The sequence below is a fragment of the Pteropus alecto genome, unplaced genomic scaffold (assembly GCF_000325575.1).
Source record: "Pteropus alecto unplaced genomic scaffold, ASM32557v1 scaffold326, whole genome shotgun sequence".
Taxonomy (NCBI): Eukaryota; Metazoa; Chordata; class Mammalia; order Chiroptera; family Pteropodidae; genus Pteropus; species Pteropus alecto.
In genome coordinates this window covers 274,231-295,199 of record NW_006438873.1, presented here as the reverse complement: position 1 = coordinate 295,199, position 20,969 = coordinate 274,231, and the positions used below count along the sequence as shown (strand labels likewise).

The 20,969-nt window shown below is 40.1% G+C and overlaps 2 protein-coding genes and 1 pseudogene across 2 annotated transcripts in view; 2 read left to right on the top strand and 1 right to left on the bottom strand.

Annotated features, from left to right (window-relative positions):
* The window catches only part of DUXA (double homeobox A), a 2,931-nt gene extending 1,874 nt beyond the window's left edge, over positions 1-1,057 (bottom strand). Inside the window, exons 1-2 of the mRNA XM_006915963.1 lie at positions 914-1,057; positions 140-248 (exon numbers count right to left, since the gene is read on the bottom strand). Coding sequence (XP_006916025.1) covers positions 140-248; positions 914-1,057 — 253 coding nt within the window. The remainder of the gene's footprint in view (positions 1-139; positions 249-913) is intronic.
* A 13,742-nt stretch (positions 1,058-14,799) lies between these two features.
* ZNF805 (zinc finger protein 805) overlaps positions 14,800-20,969 on the top strand; it is a 54,106-nt gene continuing 47,936 nt past the window's right edge. Inside the window, exons 1-2 of the mRNA XM_006915918.3 lie at positions 14,800-15,194; positions 16,858-16,984. Of these exons, the coding sequence (XP_006915980.2) occupies positions 15,165-15,194; positions 16,858-16,984 (157 nt within the window). The 5' untranslated portion in view covers positions 14,800-15,164. The remainder of the gene's footprint in view (positions 15,195-16,857; positions 16,985-20,969) is intronic.
* Positions 20,553-20,671, top strand: LOC112483096 (annotated as a pseudogene).

The window sequence follows — 20,969 nt, the reverse complement described above, 5'->3', positions numbered from 1 at the left end:
ACAAGACCCTGACCAGGAGACTCTGAGGGAGAGAACATTCTTTTCCCACTCAGAGTGGTAGTTGGTTCCACTACTTAAGAGAGGTCCTTAGATACCCAACGGGCTCTGCTGGGGGACAGGACTGGAGCAGGCTATTTACTATGAATCTTGTCTTCAGAGAAATCTTGGTTTTGGCTTGCTTCAGAGTCCTTCTCAGGTTCTGATCCTTTCTGAACTCGGTGCCTAGCTCTTCGATTCTGAAACCAAACCTAAGTAAGGAAGAGAAAACGAGAGGATTAAACATGTTTGTGTCATCTCAACCCCATCGCTGCCTTTCTCCAAAGGGAGTCATTCTTACCAGACCTAATTTAGGATTATTACTGATACCTGTCCCATTCGACTGAGTGTCAGGTCAAAGCTTGGCATTTAGCCCCTTCACAATCTGGTCCTGGCATAATTTGCTATAATCTTTATAAGCTAGTAAATAGGTATTGCGATTATTATGCATTTAACAAACAGTTCAAAGAATAACTTCGCTAGATTGAAAACAGAAAGCAACAAATAAACAACAAATAAACTCATAGGACTTGGGGTGGTGAGCACACAGTGGAGTGTACAGATGTGGTATTATAAAGTTGTACACCTGAAATTTATACAATGTTATTAACCAATGTCATCCCAACACATTAAAAAAAAGAACCAGCTCAACTATTCCCTCTTCTTGGAATGTGTACCTGCACACTTCCTCCCCACTCCTGTGAGCTCTTTCATCCTCAGTGTCCATATTTGTGAAGTGAAAACTAAGAGCAACATTCTTATGAGTTCATTCTGTATTGCGCCCTCAGCACAGCACACTGGTATGTAATATGTGCTCAATTAATGGTCCCCCTGCCTTCCTTTCTACTTCTTGTCTTGGAGATGTCTTGTAACTTACCTGGATTCTAGACTCTTCAGTGTTGATTTCTAAAGCAAGCTTTTGTTTGGTGGCATAACCTGGGTAAGGTTTTTGGTTGAATGCTTTGATGAGGATTTTCAACTGATCTTCCGTGAATTTGGTCCGGCTTCGTCTATGATTCATCGCTGTGGTCTCTGTAGAGTATTTTTAAAAATATTTTTGGGACTGATCCTTTGTGTCTGCTATTGAGAGCAATGGAATCCACCAGAACCCACCAGGAAAGAAATCTCATGTGATAAACACACAAGGATGATTATTGAACTTCTCTAGCTGATTTGAATGCCTTGACCTGGGGCAGGGGGTGGGGGGTAGTCAAGGTCTTGTTTTCAAAAACCATGAAAAGTTGCTGTGTTCTGTTCATAAGGATTAGGAACAACATGTGTCAAGAAAATGCATGCAGTATGTCATTAAAATGATGAAGACCTGAACCCATAGAAATGAGGAGTATGTGATACAGGTACCATTAATTCTTTTCCAGTGTTTCTGGTTAAAATTCCCTGGTGCATATTGATTTATTTTGAAGTTTATTGCTCTTAACAGCAGACACACAAGATCAGTTCCCAAAGTATTTTTTAAAACACTATGGGGAGAACAAAATTAATTTAAAAAGGAATTCCATACTCTCAGCAGAATTTTCAAATAGGGAATAAACACTACATTACATGATTTTAGATATGAGACACCTCTTTGAAGTAGCCAAATCTGGAAAGCCATATGTTCATTTTTAGAACATATGATTTTGTAGCAGAATTAGACTTAGTGAGTTACAGGGGATGTCAGAGATTCAGTTGGAAGCATAGAGCTGTGCCCATAGGTAAAGATTTTGATGTACGGAGTTGCTTTGATTGGCACCTCATAAAAAAACAAGTTCAATATTACTTCTTTTCTATCTCTGGTACAGTTTCGCAACATTTCTCAGGTCACTCTCAGAAAAGCCAAAATCCACATTTATGCAAAAGGAAAATCCAGTGAAAACTGCAGCATGGCTACCCATTACATTCCTTCAGCAAAGTAAAGAATTACGAATTCCTTTGGACTCCAGTCTGTAAGGATGCTTTTTTGCTTGATCTTTGAGTGTTGGTTCCTCTTGAACACCTAAATCTGCAATTGCTTACCAGTCCACCACCCCCTGTTCTATTGTATTTCATTGAAAGGGGAAGGTTAACTTTAACATCACCCATTGATTATCTTGAATCTTATCAATCAGGCCCTTGTCTGTATCTCTGACCTCATCACATATGCTGATCTACTTGACTTTACACCCTGGACTAAGTGTATACTCCAGCCATCACGCCTAACTTCTTTCTCTCCCCCAAGCAAATCAGGTTCTTCCTACACCAGAGCTCGGTGCTTGTTCTTCTTTTCCTTCAAACTCTTTTTTGATGGGCTAGCTTGCTCCTTTACATCACTCAGACCTCAACTTGAGCACTGTCTTCTCAGAGTCCTTGCCTGTCCCACTAGTCTAAGATAGCCCACACTCCACATCATGCTATCTGGCTTCACTCTGTCTTATTTCCTTCACTGGTCTCATCACCATCTAAAATAATCTTCTACATGTTTACCTGTTTCTGTCTCTTTTCCCTCTCTGGTATGAAGTTCCACAAGACATGTTTGTCTATCTTGTTCATTATGGAATTCCTAGTTGATAGAATTAGGACCCCTGCATGATTTATGAGACCCAGTGCAAATATTCCAAGAAAATTATATTCTAATAGGAATTCTAGGCCCCTTGCTCAACATGTGTTAATAATTTCAAGATAACAATAGCACAACATTAAACCAAACACAAATCCCCTCTAAGCCCAGGGCCCAGGACAACCGTGCCTGGCACAATAATATTTACGCCAACATTAAGTTTGAATTATTGAAAATACTCTCTGACCAAAAAAAAAAAAAAAAAAAACAAAAAAAAAAAAAAAACCCACACATACTCAAACACTGCAAAATAACTGTCCCTACTCCAAACCAATAAATAAAAATTTAATCAGAAATTAAGAGAAATGATGGTTTGGAGAGAGAAGTTCCAAATAGTCTGTGATAGAATTTTTCTGATGGCAGCAATCTGTCTGAGGTTGGCTTTAGGGTTAAAATCCTTACAGGACTTCACCCATCTTGTACCGTCACTTCTCAGCTCTTTGACTGTATGTAACCACTCTTAGGAGGAACATTCTTGCAGAGTAAGAAAGCTTAAATGGAACCCCAAGCCTTTAAGTATATAAGAAGACCCAAGGATTTCTAAAGTAACCCAGACCCCATAGGGTGTAGGGGATGGGATAAGCATGTTATTAGGGCTTCCTGGGACACTGTCAGGTAGAGGCTTGGAGGGGAGGAGATGAGAAAGAGCTAGAGACAGATGGAAGATAAAGGAGGGGAGCAAAGAGGTAAAAGAGTCAGATCTCTCTCTTCAACCCAGGATCCGTGTTTTATCCCCATAAGCTAATGGTTCCTTCAGAGCTATATCAAGATCCAATCCAATTCATCTCAGACTCCGGGGCACAGAGCTTGGCACTAAGGTATAGCTTGGCAGTTCCCCTCCTGTGTCTATGTTCTAGAAGACTTGGCACATGCACATATATGGTTAATGCTAATGGCAACAGTGTTGGTGGTAGTGAACATTTTAAATGTCAAACTTTAGGAGTAAAATTAATTCAGTTGTATGTGACTGAGGACTAGATAACAAAAAGGAAAGAAACTTGAAAATTGTTTCACAATTTTTTTTCTCTAGAAAATATCCCTAGCTCGCTAATTCTCAATTGTTTTGGCCTCAAGACCTATTCACACTCTTAAAATTTAATGAATACCCAAAGAACTTTGGTTTTACCTTATTAAAAAGTAAAATAACATCTATTTGATGTCTAGCTTAAGAGAAGAGGTCTGGATTCTTATATCTGCTTCTGGATGTGGTCTGTTATAATGTGTTTTTTTGATAGAAGAATATGAAGCAAATCTAGCCTCAGACAGATATGTAGTTGGAAAGAGAGCTGTTTTAAAAGCCTTTCAGATCATCATTGCTACTCTCCTTTGAAAGTTTCTTCAACCTTTATTTTTCTTTTCACTCATCCCTCCTTCCCCTTCTCCTTTGGCAACTATCAGCTTGTTCTCTATCTGTATCTATGGTTCTGTTCATGATATATATATGTGTGTGCGTGTGTGTGTGTGTATATATATATATATACATATATATGTATATATAAGTATATTTATATGTACACACACACACACACGCACACGCATATATACACATACACACACATATATATTCCACATATAAGCTAAATTATATAGGATTTCTCTTTCTCTTCTTCAACTTTCTTAAATGTTAGTTGCCATATGGAGTCTGAAACCATTTCGTTGAACTTTTTCATTTGGTATTATATTGAAATGCATTTGGAATCGATCTTTCATCCATGCATAATTTTGTAGCCTCATGTATTGATTTAAAATCAATTCTGCACATTTTACAAAAATTGACATTTTATTATACAATATCAAGAAATCACATTCATTAAATTTACAGTTGTTAAAAATGTCAAGTCAAGTCACTGGCCTGTTCCAATTTGATACATTTTTTTCATACTAATTGGCATTGTAAAATTATTTTATGATTATAAAATACCTGTGTATATTTGTATAAAGATGTGAAATAAAATTTTTATGAAAGTGTTCGTTGCTTAGTAATACTGTATATGTGGGACAAATTCTAAAATTATAAGTAACCTGAACTGCCTTTCTTTTTATTTTTATCAAGCCAAACTAAAGTTTTTGATGTTTTTATATATATATTCTTAGTGTCACATATAATCTCAGATCAGCAAAAGATATTAGTGCTCCCAAATACTGCAGTGTAAATGATTGTGTCCCTACCATTCAGTTGATGCTCCAAAGAAAATGCTCGTAAATACGCTTTATTTAAGATATCTATAAATTGGGAGATGTCTATTTGCATTGATTCATCTGCTTCAAAGGCTTATGCCTATAAGGATAGGGTATTATTTAGCAATGATACCATGGCATGAAAATAAAAGTTCTTTTAAAAAGTCATGTTCATTAAATTTACAACTGATTTCATCAGAAAAGTCCTTAAAGTATTGGGATATTGCCAGGCTCACAGTGACAGGTTCGCATTTTCCAACATTTTAATTTTCCTATGAAAGTTTGAATTTTTTTACCTTTCTTCATCAAACAAACATTTACCCACAAGACTATCAGGCAAGTCCTGGTAGGACGAACTAGAATACTTTCATGTATTTTTAATTGTTCAAAAAAAGATTTCTAGAGTATCAATTAAAAACCAGATACTACTCTAGGCACTGTGAGCAAAATAGACAGGATATCCTGACCTCGTGGAGAGTCAGGAGATGAAAAGCAAAGAAGTGAAATATACAGTAAGTATATCAGATGGTGAATATTTCCAAGGCAAAGAAATAAACATAAAAGGAAGGAGAGAGAGTACAAAATGCACAGATGGAGTAATTTTAAGTGAAATGTCACTGAGAAAAGTTAAGTCAAGAACTGAAGGTGATTATAGAGAGAGTAACGGGAACATCTGGGAGAGGAACATTGCAGAAACTGGGGGTAGCAAATGGGAGTCTGCCTGGCCTATTCAAGATACGGCAAGAAGGCTAGAAAGTCTGAAGAGGGAACAAGGCAGAAGCAGAAGAGGTCCAAGACCTTTGGTGGGGCATTGTTGGGCCATGTGTCTTTTACTCCGAGTACTGTGGGAAGTCACGGAAGAGTTTTGAGTAGATAAAAGACATGCTCTGATCAATGGTTTAGCGAGATCACTCGAGCTGCTACTTACCTCACTGAGAATAGATTGAATGAGGGGCAGGGTGGAAACAGATCAGTTACGAGAACTCAGATTGGCAATAGTGAGGATGGATTGAGAAATGGTCAGACTCCTAAAATTTAGAAATTAAAGCCAACAGAATTTCCAGCCTGATTAGATGTAGGTTATGAGAGAAAACAGGGTCAGTAAGGAAATCTGGAAGCTACTTTGAGTCCAAAGACATTCTGTTCTCAACTTTTTGATGCCTGCTATAGTTTCTTTCTTTGAGTGTGTATCTCTCTCCTCCTTTTCCCCATCTGTTCTTTCCTCCCATCTTCCTTCTTGAAACAAGAATTTGTCCTGTTCGTTTCTTGAATGTCAGCATCTTTATAAAATTCTCAAATGCATGGAAATAGCCTATTTTCGTATCACAGGAGAGAAAATGGTTTTCCCCAGTACAGTGATTTCAAAAATTTGATAGAACGCTCACGGTATCTCACAAGCCCACTAGGTTTTTAGCCTAACTTCCTCTCCAAATCAGCAGAACTCAGACCACAGTCTGGTGCGTGGGGAACTTACTGTTTGGAGAGTTGTCTTGGGCCATGTTGGAAGAGAGTAATGAAGTCTCAGCCTTCAACCGGGAGACAGCAGCCTGAGGTAAGGCTGGTTTTATTGACCAGCCCCTCCCATTATTTATATGATCATCTCCTCCCATTTACTTAATCATTAGTGGTGATCCTAAAGTTCCACCTTTACTAATTCCGTCATTTCTTAAAAGGAAATAATAGAATCTAAGAAGGATTAAATAGGACTTCTTTTCTTTTATTAATAGAAATTTAATAATTGATACCAACCTCTACACCTAAACTATCACAACAGCATTTTTGAGTGCAATTTTATCTACGCATCTTTCTTTCAATGTTTATTATATACCTATGAATTCTTTTTTAAATTGTTTTTTCACGTGCTTCACTTATCTTTTGAAGCGATGACTTTTTCTTATTAAATTAAAAAGTTCTTTAAATTAGTACCAGTATTAAAGTGAAGCAAATGAGGCTCTCACCTTGGGAGCAATATTTGAGGGGATGCTAAAAATTCTGTGATCAAGATAAATGATATTTGATGCAATAGTTAAAAAACAAAAATTAATTGCATGACAATACATAGAAACAGAGAATATTTTGAGAGTTACCAGATGGGAGGGGGGTTAGGGGGATCGGTGAAAAAAGGCAAAGAGATTCAGAAGTACAAATGGGTAGTTACAAAATAGTCATAAAGATATAAAGTGCAGCATAAGGAATATAGTCAATAATATTGTAATAAATATGTATGGGGCAGAGGGATACTAGATGTATTGGGGTGATCATTTGTGAGTTATATAGAGCTCTAATCACTATGCTGTACACCTGAAACTAATATAATATTGTATGGCAACTATAATTGAAAAATGAAACATCATTTAAAAAATTAGTTGCAGAAAGTCCATGTTTACAAAATATAAAAATTGTAAATAAAAACAGGATCCTTCTCTGCAACGACAGGAGTTACGCAAGTGAGGGTGCATGTGCAATGAATAAAAGGATCTCCCTCTTGCAATTTCTTCTTAAAGTCATTGATCAGTCTTCTGGGAAAGTGACAGGTTCTTTTAATTGTTCATAGCTATAACCCACAGTGCTATAGGACAAAACAGAAAGTTTTGTTTTATTACACGTATATGTTTGTGTGATTTTTAAAAAGTTTTAAGAGCAATTTAGTAAGAAATAGAAATTTTATTTATTGATAGATTTGACTTTTAACAAATGAAAGTTGATCAAATATTAAACATTTTCTGAAAAAGAAAATCAACCAAGAAAATTATTTATTTATCTAAAAACCTTTACACTTTATTCACTTAAAACAGTGATATATTGTATACTATTCACTTCTATATATGAATTTATTTTCCTCACTTTTTTCCACAACAAATTTGTCTGGAAACCTAGGGCACAATTTTCTGCTGTTTTATTTATTAAGATTTTTATTTTGATACACATTTTTATGTTTACCTATTTGAGTGCTAAATATAATTTGCATGACTTAAATTGATGCATATAAATTAAATATTTATGTATATTTGCTCCAATTAAATATTGTGTTTATTTTAAAAGTACATATATTTATACCAAAAAGTTTTTTTAATATGGCATCTAAAAAGCCAACTTGTGCACTGTTCAGGAAAAGAAGAAAAATATGTGCAGAAATGGATCAAAATTATAAGGAACAGTTATAAGTTTGACTAGAAAAACAATATGCTAGCTACTGAAAATGATCAAATGTCCAACACTAATATTGTTAGAGCGGAATTATCATCAAATTCAGAATTAACTAAGTAATCTATTTCTCATATGAGGAAAATAATAAAGAAAAGAAAATGCTACAATTTCAGAAACCAGTGAACATGAGTATGAATAAGAAAGTAAGAAAATACTATTTAAAATAAATTTTAAAAAACCTCCATTACAGCTTCCAATTACCAATAAAATAGAAACAATTTTAATAGATATGGATCTGACCCAGGACAAGATGCAGACTTTAGAAATTTGACTTTACATGATATCCAACAATTTTCAAAAGACTAGTTTTTTAAAAAAATATTCTAATGACAAGCTGCTTCATCATGACTGGCTCATTTATTCCAGAGTCCTTGTCTTTATTTTGTTTTTTATTTGCAACTCAAACTTATCATTTCTGGAGAGTGATATTATAAGTACTCCCCCCCACCACCACACATACACACTTTAATTTTGAACTCTGGCTTAATTTTCTGATTTTTCTACAGTATTATATATCACTTGTGTAAATAATAGTACACAGTATTGGGAATATGTAAAATCTCCTTAAATTAAGAATAAGACATACAAGAAAATAGAAAAATAAGGAAAATAGATGAACATTCATTCATATATTTTCCATATATTTATTGAGTTTCATCAGATGATGAAGTAAAATCATATTTCAGAGTAAAAATTATATATATGTATATATACATATACATATACATACACATATACATATATGTTTGTCATTATTCCCTAAACAATATATTATGACAGCTATTTACACAACATTTATATTGCACTGTGTATATTAAGTAATCTAGAGGTTTGAAGTATACAGAAGTATGTGAATAGGTTATATGCAAATAATACTACACCATTTTATGACAGAGACTTGAGCATCCACAGATTTTGGTGTTGGCAGGGGATCCTGGAACTGACCCCTGAGGGTACTGAGGGATGACTTTATTTATTGAGTCTCCTCAGATGTTGACTCTACTCAATTTTGCATATATAAAGGAGGAGTTTTCTGAATTGGTTCTTGGTTCTGGAACTGGCTCTTCAATCTGATAAGATTGAAAGATGCTAATGGCTCTATTTTCAGTAGTCAAGAGAACATTGATAGTCTATAGTGTGAAATGTTTATAGAAATAGACAAAATACCTCCATTGGATCTAATCAACTGAATCTAATCAACCCCTTAAAAGCAAGGAGATAATTGATTCTGTATATGATAATTTCAAACGTTTTTGGAAAATTAGAGAATACAGTTGGTTGATTGGTTGTTGTTAAACAAAGGAGTGAAATAAAAGGATGAGCTCAGAGATTTGAATTTCCAGCTCACGTACCCCAGAAATGACCTAAGAGCTTCTCTGTGTACCCAGAAAGAGACCCTTATCTCCTGTAAACAGAAGGCTGAAATTGCTGAAAATCAAATACAAAGACTAATCCTGTGATTGACTTAATTACAATACAATTGAACTCTTGGCCTCACCGGGTATCTACTATTAAAGAGAGGGCATTGATTGGGAAAGAATGGGATGAGTGAGTTGGGATGGAGATGTGTGGGAAGACCTTGATGGAAATGGGGACATTGAGACTACATTCTTCTGATGAGTCATTTTTGCCAGTGGCAAAATTCTCTCCTTTCACAGCAGAATCACCTTCCCCACGCCCAGTGGTATCTGCTTTTCTGCCTCTGAGGGAATTAACACTGCATTGCCTGAGGAAAAGGTAACTGACATTCCCATTCCCTGAGGCAGTTGCTGTGCAGACAATGCTGATTCTCCTCAGAACCACCTCCCCACAGACTACCCCTCACTGCTTTTTGGCTTAGACTCAAGTTCCAGCAGGCCCCTAAAGGTGAGGTACAGCATGTGACCCATGAGGAGGTGCATTAAACTCCAAAAGAACTACTTGAGTTTTCTGGGAAACATGTGGGAACAGATACTAGGAAGTGGAATACTGGTGGAAGAAATATAAAGCTGGATCAGACTGAATCTATTAATATGGGTTCACAACTCAGAGATTCTGCATCTAATGTTTGCAGCTCAGGGAGTAAGAAAGGGCTCTGTCTGGTTGGTTGGTTGCTTGGTTAGTTGGTTGGCTGGCTGAACCACAGACCAAGAGATGGCCCACCGTGAGTGAATTGGAAATGCTCAAACTCCATGGTTTAATATAGAAGAAGGGATTCAAAGACTTAAGGAGAGCTGAGTATTAGGGTGGATTCGTCATTTAAGACCTACTCACCCACACTCGGTGATTCTATAAGACGTACCTTTAATTAATACTTTGAGGCATTAATTTGTGAGGGGGAGTCTCAGTATCCTTGAAGAGTTTGTGATCCCTCTTCTCTGTAGGCCAAAGCTTACAGTGGGACTTGGAAAACCTAAATGCAGAGGCAAATAGTCACACACTCCAGCTCAGAAGGCATGGTGGGTGTGGTTACCTTGATGGACAACAGAGTCAAAGCAGCAATCAGAATAGTCTAAGGTGTGCAGACCTATGGCATTGGCTAGTTAATTGTAGTATTCCTTGAAGTGAAATAGATAGGAAGCCTACTAAATTCTTACTTGATTTGCATAACAGAAAAGTTCTAAGTTCAGTGAGCAAAATCTAACGCAAAGCATAAAAACAGAGTCACAGCCCGTCAATCAATTCCCAGACTTGATCTAGGTTGCAGATTCAGAACTTCCTCAATGAAAGGGAGGCCAGGTCTTCTTAAGGAGGGATCCGGTATGCAGCAGAAAATTTATACTGTTACTCTATCTCCCAGCCTTCTCCAAAGGGATCTTTTACCAGGATAACTGTACACAGTGAAAAAGGATAAAATCAGAACTTTTAGGAACTACTGGACACTGGCTCTGAACTGAAAGTAATTCCAGGAGACTCAAACATCATTAATCCACCAATCAGAGGAGAATGAGAATGATAAAGCAAATTTGACAAAATGTTAATTGATAAATATATGTAAAGAGTATGCAATGTTTTGTGCTATTCTTAAAACTTTTCTGTAATTATTTTGAAATTATTCACAAATAAAAAGTATATATAAAATATTTAAATATTTATACATATAATATTTTCTATATATATTTTTATACATGTATATATATACATATAGAGAGAGAAGAAAGAGAAACATTTTCTTCAACTCATTCTGATATGAGCCACAAAATCTTTCTTCTGAATTTCTGAAATAGCTTCCTAACCCCACTAGAGTCTGTTCTTGCAATAGCCTGAGAGAACATCTTAAAATGTGTGGCAGATAGTCTCTAGGATGACCAGTGTGGGCCTCATATCCTTGCCTGTTGGCATTCTAACTCTTGTATGACCTCTCTCCTTGATTGTGGACCAGACTTGTACCCTGCTTCTAGAGATATGGAATATGCTAAAGGTGATGGTATATACATGATTAAGTGTACATGATTATGTTACATAGTTGGTAAGACCCATCTTGCTGGATTCTGTCTTCCTCACTGACTTAGTGAAGCAAGCAGTAATGTTGGCCCACATAAGACAGTGAAGATGGTTTCTAGGAGCTAAGGGTGATCTTCACCAACAGACAGCAAGAAACTGAAGCCTTCGGTCCTACAACCACAAGAAAATAAATTCTAGCAATTTCCTAAATGAGTTTTAAAGTGTATTATTCCTCAATTGAGTCTGTTGGAACTTCAGTTCTGACAACTTGAGCATAGTTTTGTATGACCTTGAAACAAACAACTCAGTTAAGCTATGACTAGAGTCCTGACCTACTGAAAGTGTGAACTAATATGTGTATGTTGTTTTAAGCCATTACATTTATGATAACTGTTACTCAGGAATAGAAGAGTAACACACGAATTTGGATTATGTTTTCCTCTATACAAAACCCTGATTGCAACGGTCCCATCTTCTCAGAGTCAAAGCCAAAGTCCTCATAGCCTCTTACTGCTTTGCTTGACTCCACATTAGCTTCCTGTTTCATGCACTGACTGGAAACACACTTGCTTTAAAGCCTATGCCAAGACATTCCTTCTCCCCGCCCATCTTCACCTAGCCCCCTCACCACCTTACTGACTTTGGTTGTATGTTATCTTCTCCATAAGCTCTCCCATGATCAGCCTCATAAAAATTGCAAACAAATGCCCCTCAACTCTGGTGCCCACATCCACCTTAATTCTCCTCTTGCTCTTCATTTTCTTTGTCATAGCACTGATTAACTTCTGATATATACTTTACTTGTTTATTATAACTGTTATTTATTTTCTGTTTCCCCCTCTAAATGTTGCTCATGAGGGCAAGGGTGGTTGATTGTTTTGTTTACTTCTGTATCCCCAAATTTTAAAACAAAGAAGACACACTATAGACATTTCAGTAAGATAATGGAAGCCTAGCTCACACTCTTGAAAAGTCATGTGTATTTTTTTAAGTGATGTAATTGATTTTTTTAATTTAAAAAAATGTGTATAGGAAATGAATGCATATGGCACAAAAGCAAAATGTTGTGACAAGCTAAGCGATGGGAAGCTTTATTCCTGCTTATTCCATGATTCACTAGTAGCCAAACTGAGTGACTTTTCTTTAAGGAAAGATAAATGCACATTAGAATTTCCCCCTTTATTAGCCAAAAGGTATCATAACATATTCAGTCTTGGACTTTAAGTATTTTTACTTAACACTATATCCTAGAGCTATTTCCATACTAGTACACAAAGGGTTTCCACATTGTTCTTAAAAGCTATAGGCCTGTAAACTTCTGAAAAAGGAGTCTGCAAGATAAGAAGCAGAAAATACTTCTTGTTTTCCTGCTGCTGCAAGGAAAGTAGGTGTAGTTAGAGTCATCCAGCCTTGCAGAAGCAAATGCTTAGAAAAGAGTTATGCAGGCTATGAGATGGAAAAATAACCCCTAATCTGTGAAAAATCTGTTGTTCTGATTGATTTTCCTACTTAATATGCATGGCTAATATTTGTTTTTCTTTTCCCAAAGGTATGAAGTCCTAATCAAATTTCTTTATTAGCTATAAGTATATCTACGGAATTCCAGTATCAGATAATTTAACATTACATCAATAGGTCCAAATGGATCCACTACATTTATCATATGTAGCCCATCATACATAATACGATCTATCATAACAATGGATCAGTACCAGGTTTGATCCAGTTAGACAAAAGTAGATTTTTTTTTTACCATATTTATTTGGAGAAGTATGGTTTAGGAAATGTGTATGGGTACCAAGTTGACAAGGGACAGAACATGTTGGCTAGTTTTATGTGTAAACTTGATTAGGCCATAATACCCAGTTACTGGATCAAAACTAGCCCAGGTGTTGCTTTGAAGGTATTTTGTAGATATACTTAACACCTACAATCAGTTGACTTTAAGCAAAAGATTTTAGTTTGATAATGTAGGTAGGCTTTGGCCAATTAGTTGAAAGGCCTTAAGAGGAAAAGTAAGAGCACTCTGAGGAAAAAATTCTGCCTCAAGACTACAACATAAAAAACAAAACAAAAAACAAACAAAAAAGCTCTGGCTGGAGAGTATCCAACCTGCCCTCTACTCTATGGATTTGGACTTGCCAGGCCCACAACTGCATAAGCCAATTCCCTGAAATACATATCTCGCATATATACTACACTACATATATGCGATATATGGGTATATATACATTCCTATATGTGTATATGTATGCACATACATATATACTTACATTAAATGAAATATGTATATTTTACTAGTAGTTTGCAGAGTTCTTCATCCTTTGACCTAATTAACATCCTGTCACCATACTTCTCTTTCACCTTAAAAAAATTAAGTCTTTTAAGGGCATTTTCTGCACTCCCTGATTCCATTTCTTAATCCCTATGCATCCTTAAATCACGAGAGATGCATTTTATCCTCTGGGCTCCACAATTCCGGGGGCTTGGGGGGGGGAGACCTCACCAATGGTGACTTCTAAGACTGTTTAATATGCCTCTGGGTCAACATTAGAACCCCTAACATTAGTTTGTTGGCTTCTTGTCATCAACCACTTAATGAAGTCAAGTTGGTCCAGGGTTCATGCTTTGTCTATTCTATTCTCGAGTCTACATTCAATTCCCTTAATGATCGCACCCAGTATCATGACTTGAAATTACAGTGTAAGATAACTCCCAAATTTTTATATCCAGGCTCCAACTCTCTCCCAAAGTTCACTCATAGGTTGAAACGCCTACATGACACAGTGGTTTGACATCTCAACTTGACAATGATGGAAACGGGAGTCCTAAGTTTTCCTCCAGGAAAACTTGCGGCCTCCCCACCTCAAAGAGTGGCAAATCCATTCTTCAAGTTATCTGAGCCCACTGCGTGACTCAAGTTCATACATCAGACAAACTAGGTTCTGGGCAAAGGAAGGCCCAGGACAGTGCGGTAAGTGAGTGTGCAAAGAATGGAGGCGAGACTTCCGGCGCAGGAAGGTTTTTAAGGTTATTTTTTGTCCAAGAAGAGGATCCCTGAAGAACCTAACGAGAATGGAGGTAATGAGAAGCCGCCAGGCGAGCCGAAGGCCCGACCCCAAGCCTTTACATTTTCTCTCAACTGGGCAAACACCCTCCCTGCCTCCCGAGCCTCAATTTTCCCACGCCTCAAAGCTCGAGGTTATTTTAGGCATAGGATGACTTCCTGGTTAAGGAGCTCCTTGCGTCATTGGATGGGGAGAAAGAGGGGACTGCATTACCCAGAAGGCTGTACATTGTGCTTCGGCGGACGCTGGCCAATGATAGCCCGGGAAAGGGACGTTTCCGGCGTTCCACGCATGTAGGCGGGACTTCCGGGTTTTGCAAAGTGGACGCCATTTGCTTCTACTGTACAGTCGTGGATGGTTCTAATTACGGAATAGCTAGCCAGCCTTTCTCAGGTCTTTCATCAGCCCTTCATTCTGAGCAGTGGAGGCTGATAGGAGTTACCTCTGGGCCGTGACTCCTCATAACGGGCGTGTCCCGTGGTCGCTCGACGGGCCGCGGCCTCCCGGGAGTCTGTTAGCCCGCCCTTCATCCCCGCAGTCGCCAAGGGCGGCGCCCGGGGTGTTGTGCGCCCTTTCCACGGAGGACACCTCGGCTCGGAGTGCGACAGTCAGCCGAGGTTCTTCTTCTTCCAGCTTCGCTCGACCCATAGAGTCCCGCAATGGCGGCGTCGCCGACCCATCAGACGCTGGTGAGTGGGCGGTGATGTCGGAATTGCTGTATTTCTTCGCAGGAGGGAACGGTCCCTGACGGGGCTGGGAGCTAACATCCTTTGGCTTTGCCTTAGGAAGTATCATTTGTTTTGACAGTTGGAACTGGGTCGCCACTTAGCTGTCCCCAGTCCTAAACGGTGTTGGGCTTCAGACAGATTCTCATTAAATTGTGGAAAGAATGATGACTTTTCCAGGGGCTTCCATCATTCTTAGAATAAATCCCAACCCCACCACATCTTGCTGGGGTCCGCCCTGGCCCACCTGCCCTACTTCCCCTACTTCCCCTACTTCCCCCAGGTGACCTTGGGCATTAGGGTTAGAGGAGAGGCAGGGATTTCTGGGCAGAGAGAAGTGCATGGACAAAGGTGTGTTGGTTGTTTAAGGGGGCACAACAAGGCCTGTGAGGTTACCATGGTTCCCCCAGCTGCTGAGACAGACAAGTCTCGGGAGGGTGTAGGCCTTTGCAGGGTGTTTCGCCTATTCTCAGTCAGGACAGACACTGGCCAGTCAAAGGCTTTTCCTATGGCCAGAGCTTGTGTTATCTTTAGCCATTTGTTGTCCTTGGTCCTGAAGTATCCTGCCTCAGAGGTAAGTGCTGTCAGGATTCAGGAGGGGAAAAGACTAAAGATTCATTGTGGAGTCTTCCTGGGAGTCTGAGAGACCCAGGGAGTGTGGGGAGCTGATCCAGGCCCTGCCATTACCTAGGTAGGTGCCACCCTTTCAGGTGCCTCTCCTGCGAAGGCAGTGGTGGGACTCTGCTCCTGTCTTCATGTTCACATATGTTTTTAAGGGTGACAGAAACTGATTTAACAGGAAAAATTCGTGTAAATGTTTTACAGCCTCTTTACTATGTATTCACTTTGATAGTAGAGGAGTGTCGAGTTACTCTATTACAGTCTTGTACTGTAGTGATCCATGTTAAAATCTTGTCTCTGCCTTGAGACTCTGGGTAAATTGGTGGAACTTTTATTCTCGGGCCACTGACTGTGGCATGGAGGTGATTAGATATTTACTTCAAAGGCTATGGGAGAATTAATAAAAATCCTGAAGCACACTGAGCATTGAATAATTTCTGTCCATATCTCACAGCTGTTACTGGTGAAGTGGGAACTATTATTGTATTGATCCAGAAACTGAGGCTCAGAGAAACAAAGTAATGTCTCTAAGGTAACACAGCTGACAAGTGTTGGGTTTCAAGAGTTTGGATGCAAACCATAGGAGATTGACTTAAGAAGTGGAGACTTTTAGTCACTTTAAGATATGATGTGAAGCTCTCAGCATGGGGCAGGTAGTTGCAGGATCAGTGAGGCTCATGCGCTAATATTATTGGTATCATTATCATGTTTTGTCATTTCTCTGACCTAGGGTCCTCTCACTGTCAGCATTTTCACAGTCCACACATCATTTCCACTCTTGTGTGACTTTCCAATGGCTTCTGCATAGATGGCTTCTTTTCTACACTATTGTATTATGTCCAAAGGATCATCCACTTTCCCCTTGAGCCCAGCACAGAGCTCATCCCTCAGGAGGTGTTGCACGATTAGGTCCTTGATGACCGCACCTTTACCATGATGCAAAGTGAGCTCTGATCCCATCCAGCAGCCTCAAGGCTAATACTGCTACCTCTATGTGACATTCCAGGTATCTGTGACCTTCAATGATGTGGCTGTGACTTTCACCCAGGAAGAGTGGGGACAACTGGACCTGTCCCAGAGGACCCTGTACCAGGAAGTGATGCTGGAAAATTGTAGGATCTTGTTGTCTCTGGGTAAGTCCTCCCTAGCCCTCCATGGCGGGGACCTGCCCTGCTTGTCAGAACCACCCTCTGGCTCCAGATCTGGCTGGTCAAGAAGGCCTCAGGAGCCCTCTCTCCCTCCTCCCCACAGCTTCAGTCATTTTCTAGGTTCACCTCTTCCTACCTGGTCTCCTCGTCTCTCTTGGGCAAGAAACAGCCTCCCTTTGGCTTTTAGAAAGTGTGGAAGGAAATGGGAGTGTTCTGCAGACTCCAAAAGCAAGATGTCTGGGGTTGGGGGGGGTGGGGAAGGTGCTCTTGAAGGACTGACTGATCCAGGAACTGGAAACCACACGATTATGCCCGGCTCCCGGGTCTCTTCTCCTGGCTTCGCTCTCTGGATCTGCTTAGGTCGCTCTGTTCAGAATGGCTTTTTCTCTTCAGCGAGTTTGCGATAGGACCAGGCACCTCAGTCCCTGCTGTCTGTGGCCCCCAGACTCCCTATCTCTCCTTCTTTGAATGTTTATGTCATTTCTCTTTCTTTGCTCCTGAGCTCTCTGGGGCATCCCTGAGGCAAGAATGGCCATCTGAGCCCATTATTCCCTGGACCTGTCATCCCAGTGTCCAACACAGACTGGCCTCTGTCTGAGCTCCCTATTTCAGATTCCAGAGGGGGATCTGACTGAGTGAGCCTGGTAGGCTCACGCATCCCCTCCAAGCCAGTCATCAGGCTGTGTGTGATGGGATGCTCTCCCAGTGAGTATGAGGCAGGCCCCTGGGAGGTCTTCATCCTGGTGGCCCCCAGGTGTTCTTCTGAACCACATGGCTTCTTTGTCTCACATGCCTTCTTGTCTCCTAAGTCCAGGGCCAAGCCCCTCTGTTAGTACAGAGAGAGAGGTTAGAGCGGTGCTTTTCAGCAGCCGGCAGTTTGTCCCCCAGGATACATTTGGCCATGCGTGTGGCCACTTTTAATTGTCACACATGGTGTTGGGGTGGTACTGGCATCTAGTTGGTATTGTCCAGAGATGTTGCTTCATCTAACAAGCAGGACAAGACAAGCTCCTCAACAAAGGATTGTGCAGCCCATGGTGTCAAGAGGACCAAGGTCAAGAAGCTCTGGCACTTACGTGTGGCTCTGTGTAAAGATAATCACCCTGCTGTGTCTTGACCACCAAACCTCATGGAGGGTCTCCCCCACCCCACTCACTTCCTCATCATTCTACTTATATATAACCTTCTAGACCAATGCTTCTCATACGGAGATGCTGTTGCTCCCTAGGAGAAACTTGGCAATGTCTGCAGGTATTTTTAGTTGTTACAAGTGAGTGTGGAAGCCACTGACATCCAGGAGTGAAGATCTGGAATGCCACTAAACATCCTTATAATGCACAGGACAGATTCCTCTCCACCCTCCTGACAAAGTTTTCCAGACCTGAATGACCATGTCAGGCTGAGAAACCTGTTTGAGAGAGTGCAAGGACCCTGTGTCGCCTGGCACTAAGAAGCACCCTGAGGCAGCCACGCCTTTATTTCTTCTTTCTTGCCCCCTGATCCTACTCCAGTTGATATGGTCCTCAGCTTGTGCCATGTTTGGTTGAAGACATGTTTTTGACTTATTTTGGACGTAACTGAGATGAGATTGCCAGAGTTCTTTACACTGAACGCAACGATTTTTAGGTGATGGCCCACCCATTTATAATGAATAGGAAGATGGGACCATTTGTCAATCCGGGCGTCTGGTGCTAACATGATCCCTTGAAGTCTGGCTAAGTGTTGTTTCTTAGGTCCCATTTTTCTTGTGGGACATTCTAAGGGACAGAAAGTGGCAGCATCCACTGAGCTCTGTCACATGTGATAGTGGGCCATGCCTTGCACTTGACGAACGCCCGTTGCTGTCTGCTGAGTTAATTCCCAGGTGCTCCCCAGCTACCAAGGAGTCTGGGAGATGGTGACCTCTAGTACCGTGGCATCGGGCAGGTAGAATATACCAGAGGGCCATGTTGGGTTCCGTCCTGTCCTGAGGCTTCGGCAGCTGTGCCGAGCTTGTGATGTGCTGTTTCTGTGATCCAGAGCATGATTGGCAGCTGGCTGTAGAGGGTCGCAGGCTTAGGGTCTGTGAGAGCCCAAGGTATAGTCAGTTTTCGTGGTTCCAGTGGTGTAGCACCAGGCTGAGGGGGACAGTTTCTTCATCAGAAGCCCTTGGACAACTTAGGGCAATCATAGGTGACTCAGAGACTCCAGTGGGCAGGAGGAGGCTTCTGCAGTGAAGGGAGTCTCTGAGAGCACTGGTTGGGAGTGACTTTGACAGTATTTTCCACAGGTTTTAGGGCCTTTATTGGGGATTTCTGTTTAAGATGGGCCGATTTGTATCAGCATCAGTGAGATTAAGTATAATTTATAAATGAAGAATGTGTTGCTCTCAGACCTAAAGTAATACTTAATATTATTATCATCTAAAACTAGAACCCAAAAGAACTAAAAGATATTGGACTTGCATCTCATAGTGAATGTGTCGAGTGGACAAGGTTGGCATCGGTGTCATGTCATACCTCCTGGAGAAATGTGGGTGCAGTCAAGATCTTGTGTGTGACAACAGAGCTGGGAGCTCCCCAGGGGCAGCCTGGAGACAGGGTATGCCTCCCTGTACTCAGGGAGGCAGGCTGGCGGAGAGGATGTCGAACCAAGCGCTGAAAGGAAGGTGTTAGCTAGGTATGTAAGTGCAAAATAGTTACCGGTTGTTGATTAGGTCACATCAGCAATCTTACTGATGCTGGGTATCGGGAATGTGGTTTGCGGTAATCACCTGGGGCTGCCACCTCTGGGTGTCTTTTCGCGCAGCTCTGGAGGCCAGCAGTCCCTGAGACGCCTTCTCTCTGTGTCCTCACAGGGCCCTTCCTCTGTGGCTGGGAGGAGCCCTCTCTCCCACTTCTTACAAGGACATCAGTTCTACCAGCTTGGGGTCCCATCTGTGACCTCAATTAACCTTAATTACCTTCTTAAGGCCCCTATCTCTGAATACAGTCACGTTGCAAGTTAGGCCTTATCATACGAATTTGGGGGGACACATTTTGGTTGTAGCAGGGACACTGAAGGGTGGGCCCAAATATGACAGTTGTGGTGACACACCACGAGATGCCTTTTATTTTTCCTAGGCGCAAGTGGGGTGTCAAGTGAAGATGCAGTGAGGGTAATCCATTCTTTATTAGGTTTTATATAAGTTTCACTTCCCGAAGGCCCTTTTTCAGATTACATTGAGCCGTATGAATTATTTATACTGTGGTCTATGGGGTGCCATTTTTCTAATTAACTTGTAAATGCCAAAATTTTATTTTAATGACGTATCAGAGCATCTGCTCGATAATGTGACATTTTGGGGTGGTGGGTATGACTGGGAGATTTAGTCAAGGCTGCAGGTAAATGAGATACAGCTTTTTTTTCCTATTTTATATTTAGTTACTTTTTAAACTTGGGGAGTTCATTGTTTAAATTTAGTGAGACCCCCAACTGTAACTATGATTTCAGCCCCAGTATTGATCAAGTTCATGAAGTTTGTCAATTGGTGCATTTTAACAAATTCTAAAGTTAAATTAAAATCTATGTTGTAATCTACAGCCATGCTACCCTGAATGTGCCCGATCTCATCTGATCCCAGAAGCTAAACAGGGTCGGGCCTGGTTGGTACTTGGGTGGGAGACCACCTAGGAATATCAGGTGCTGTAGGCATTAAAAAAAACAATTAAAAAAAAAAAAACCTGTGTTGTAGAGGCACAAAAGCCAATCAGTACCTCATTTTTGCTTTTGTATTATGTGACTTTTTAGCAAATGAATTTTGTTATACTGATGTTATACACAATTTATTATATATAATTATATACATTTTTAGTTTGTAAATTTTGAATTTCCAATTGTGTCAGTTTATAGACAGTATTAATTTAGTTATATACTGTATTGTATAATATTTTGTTACCTTTCTCTCCCCCCCAACCCCCCCACCCCCGCATCTAGGGGGTCGGTTTTGTTA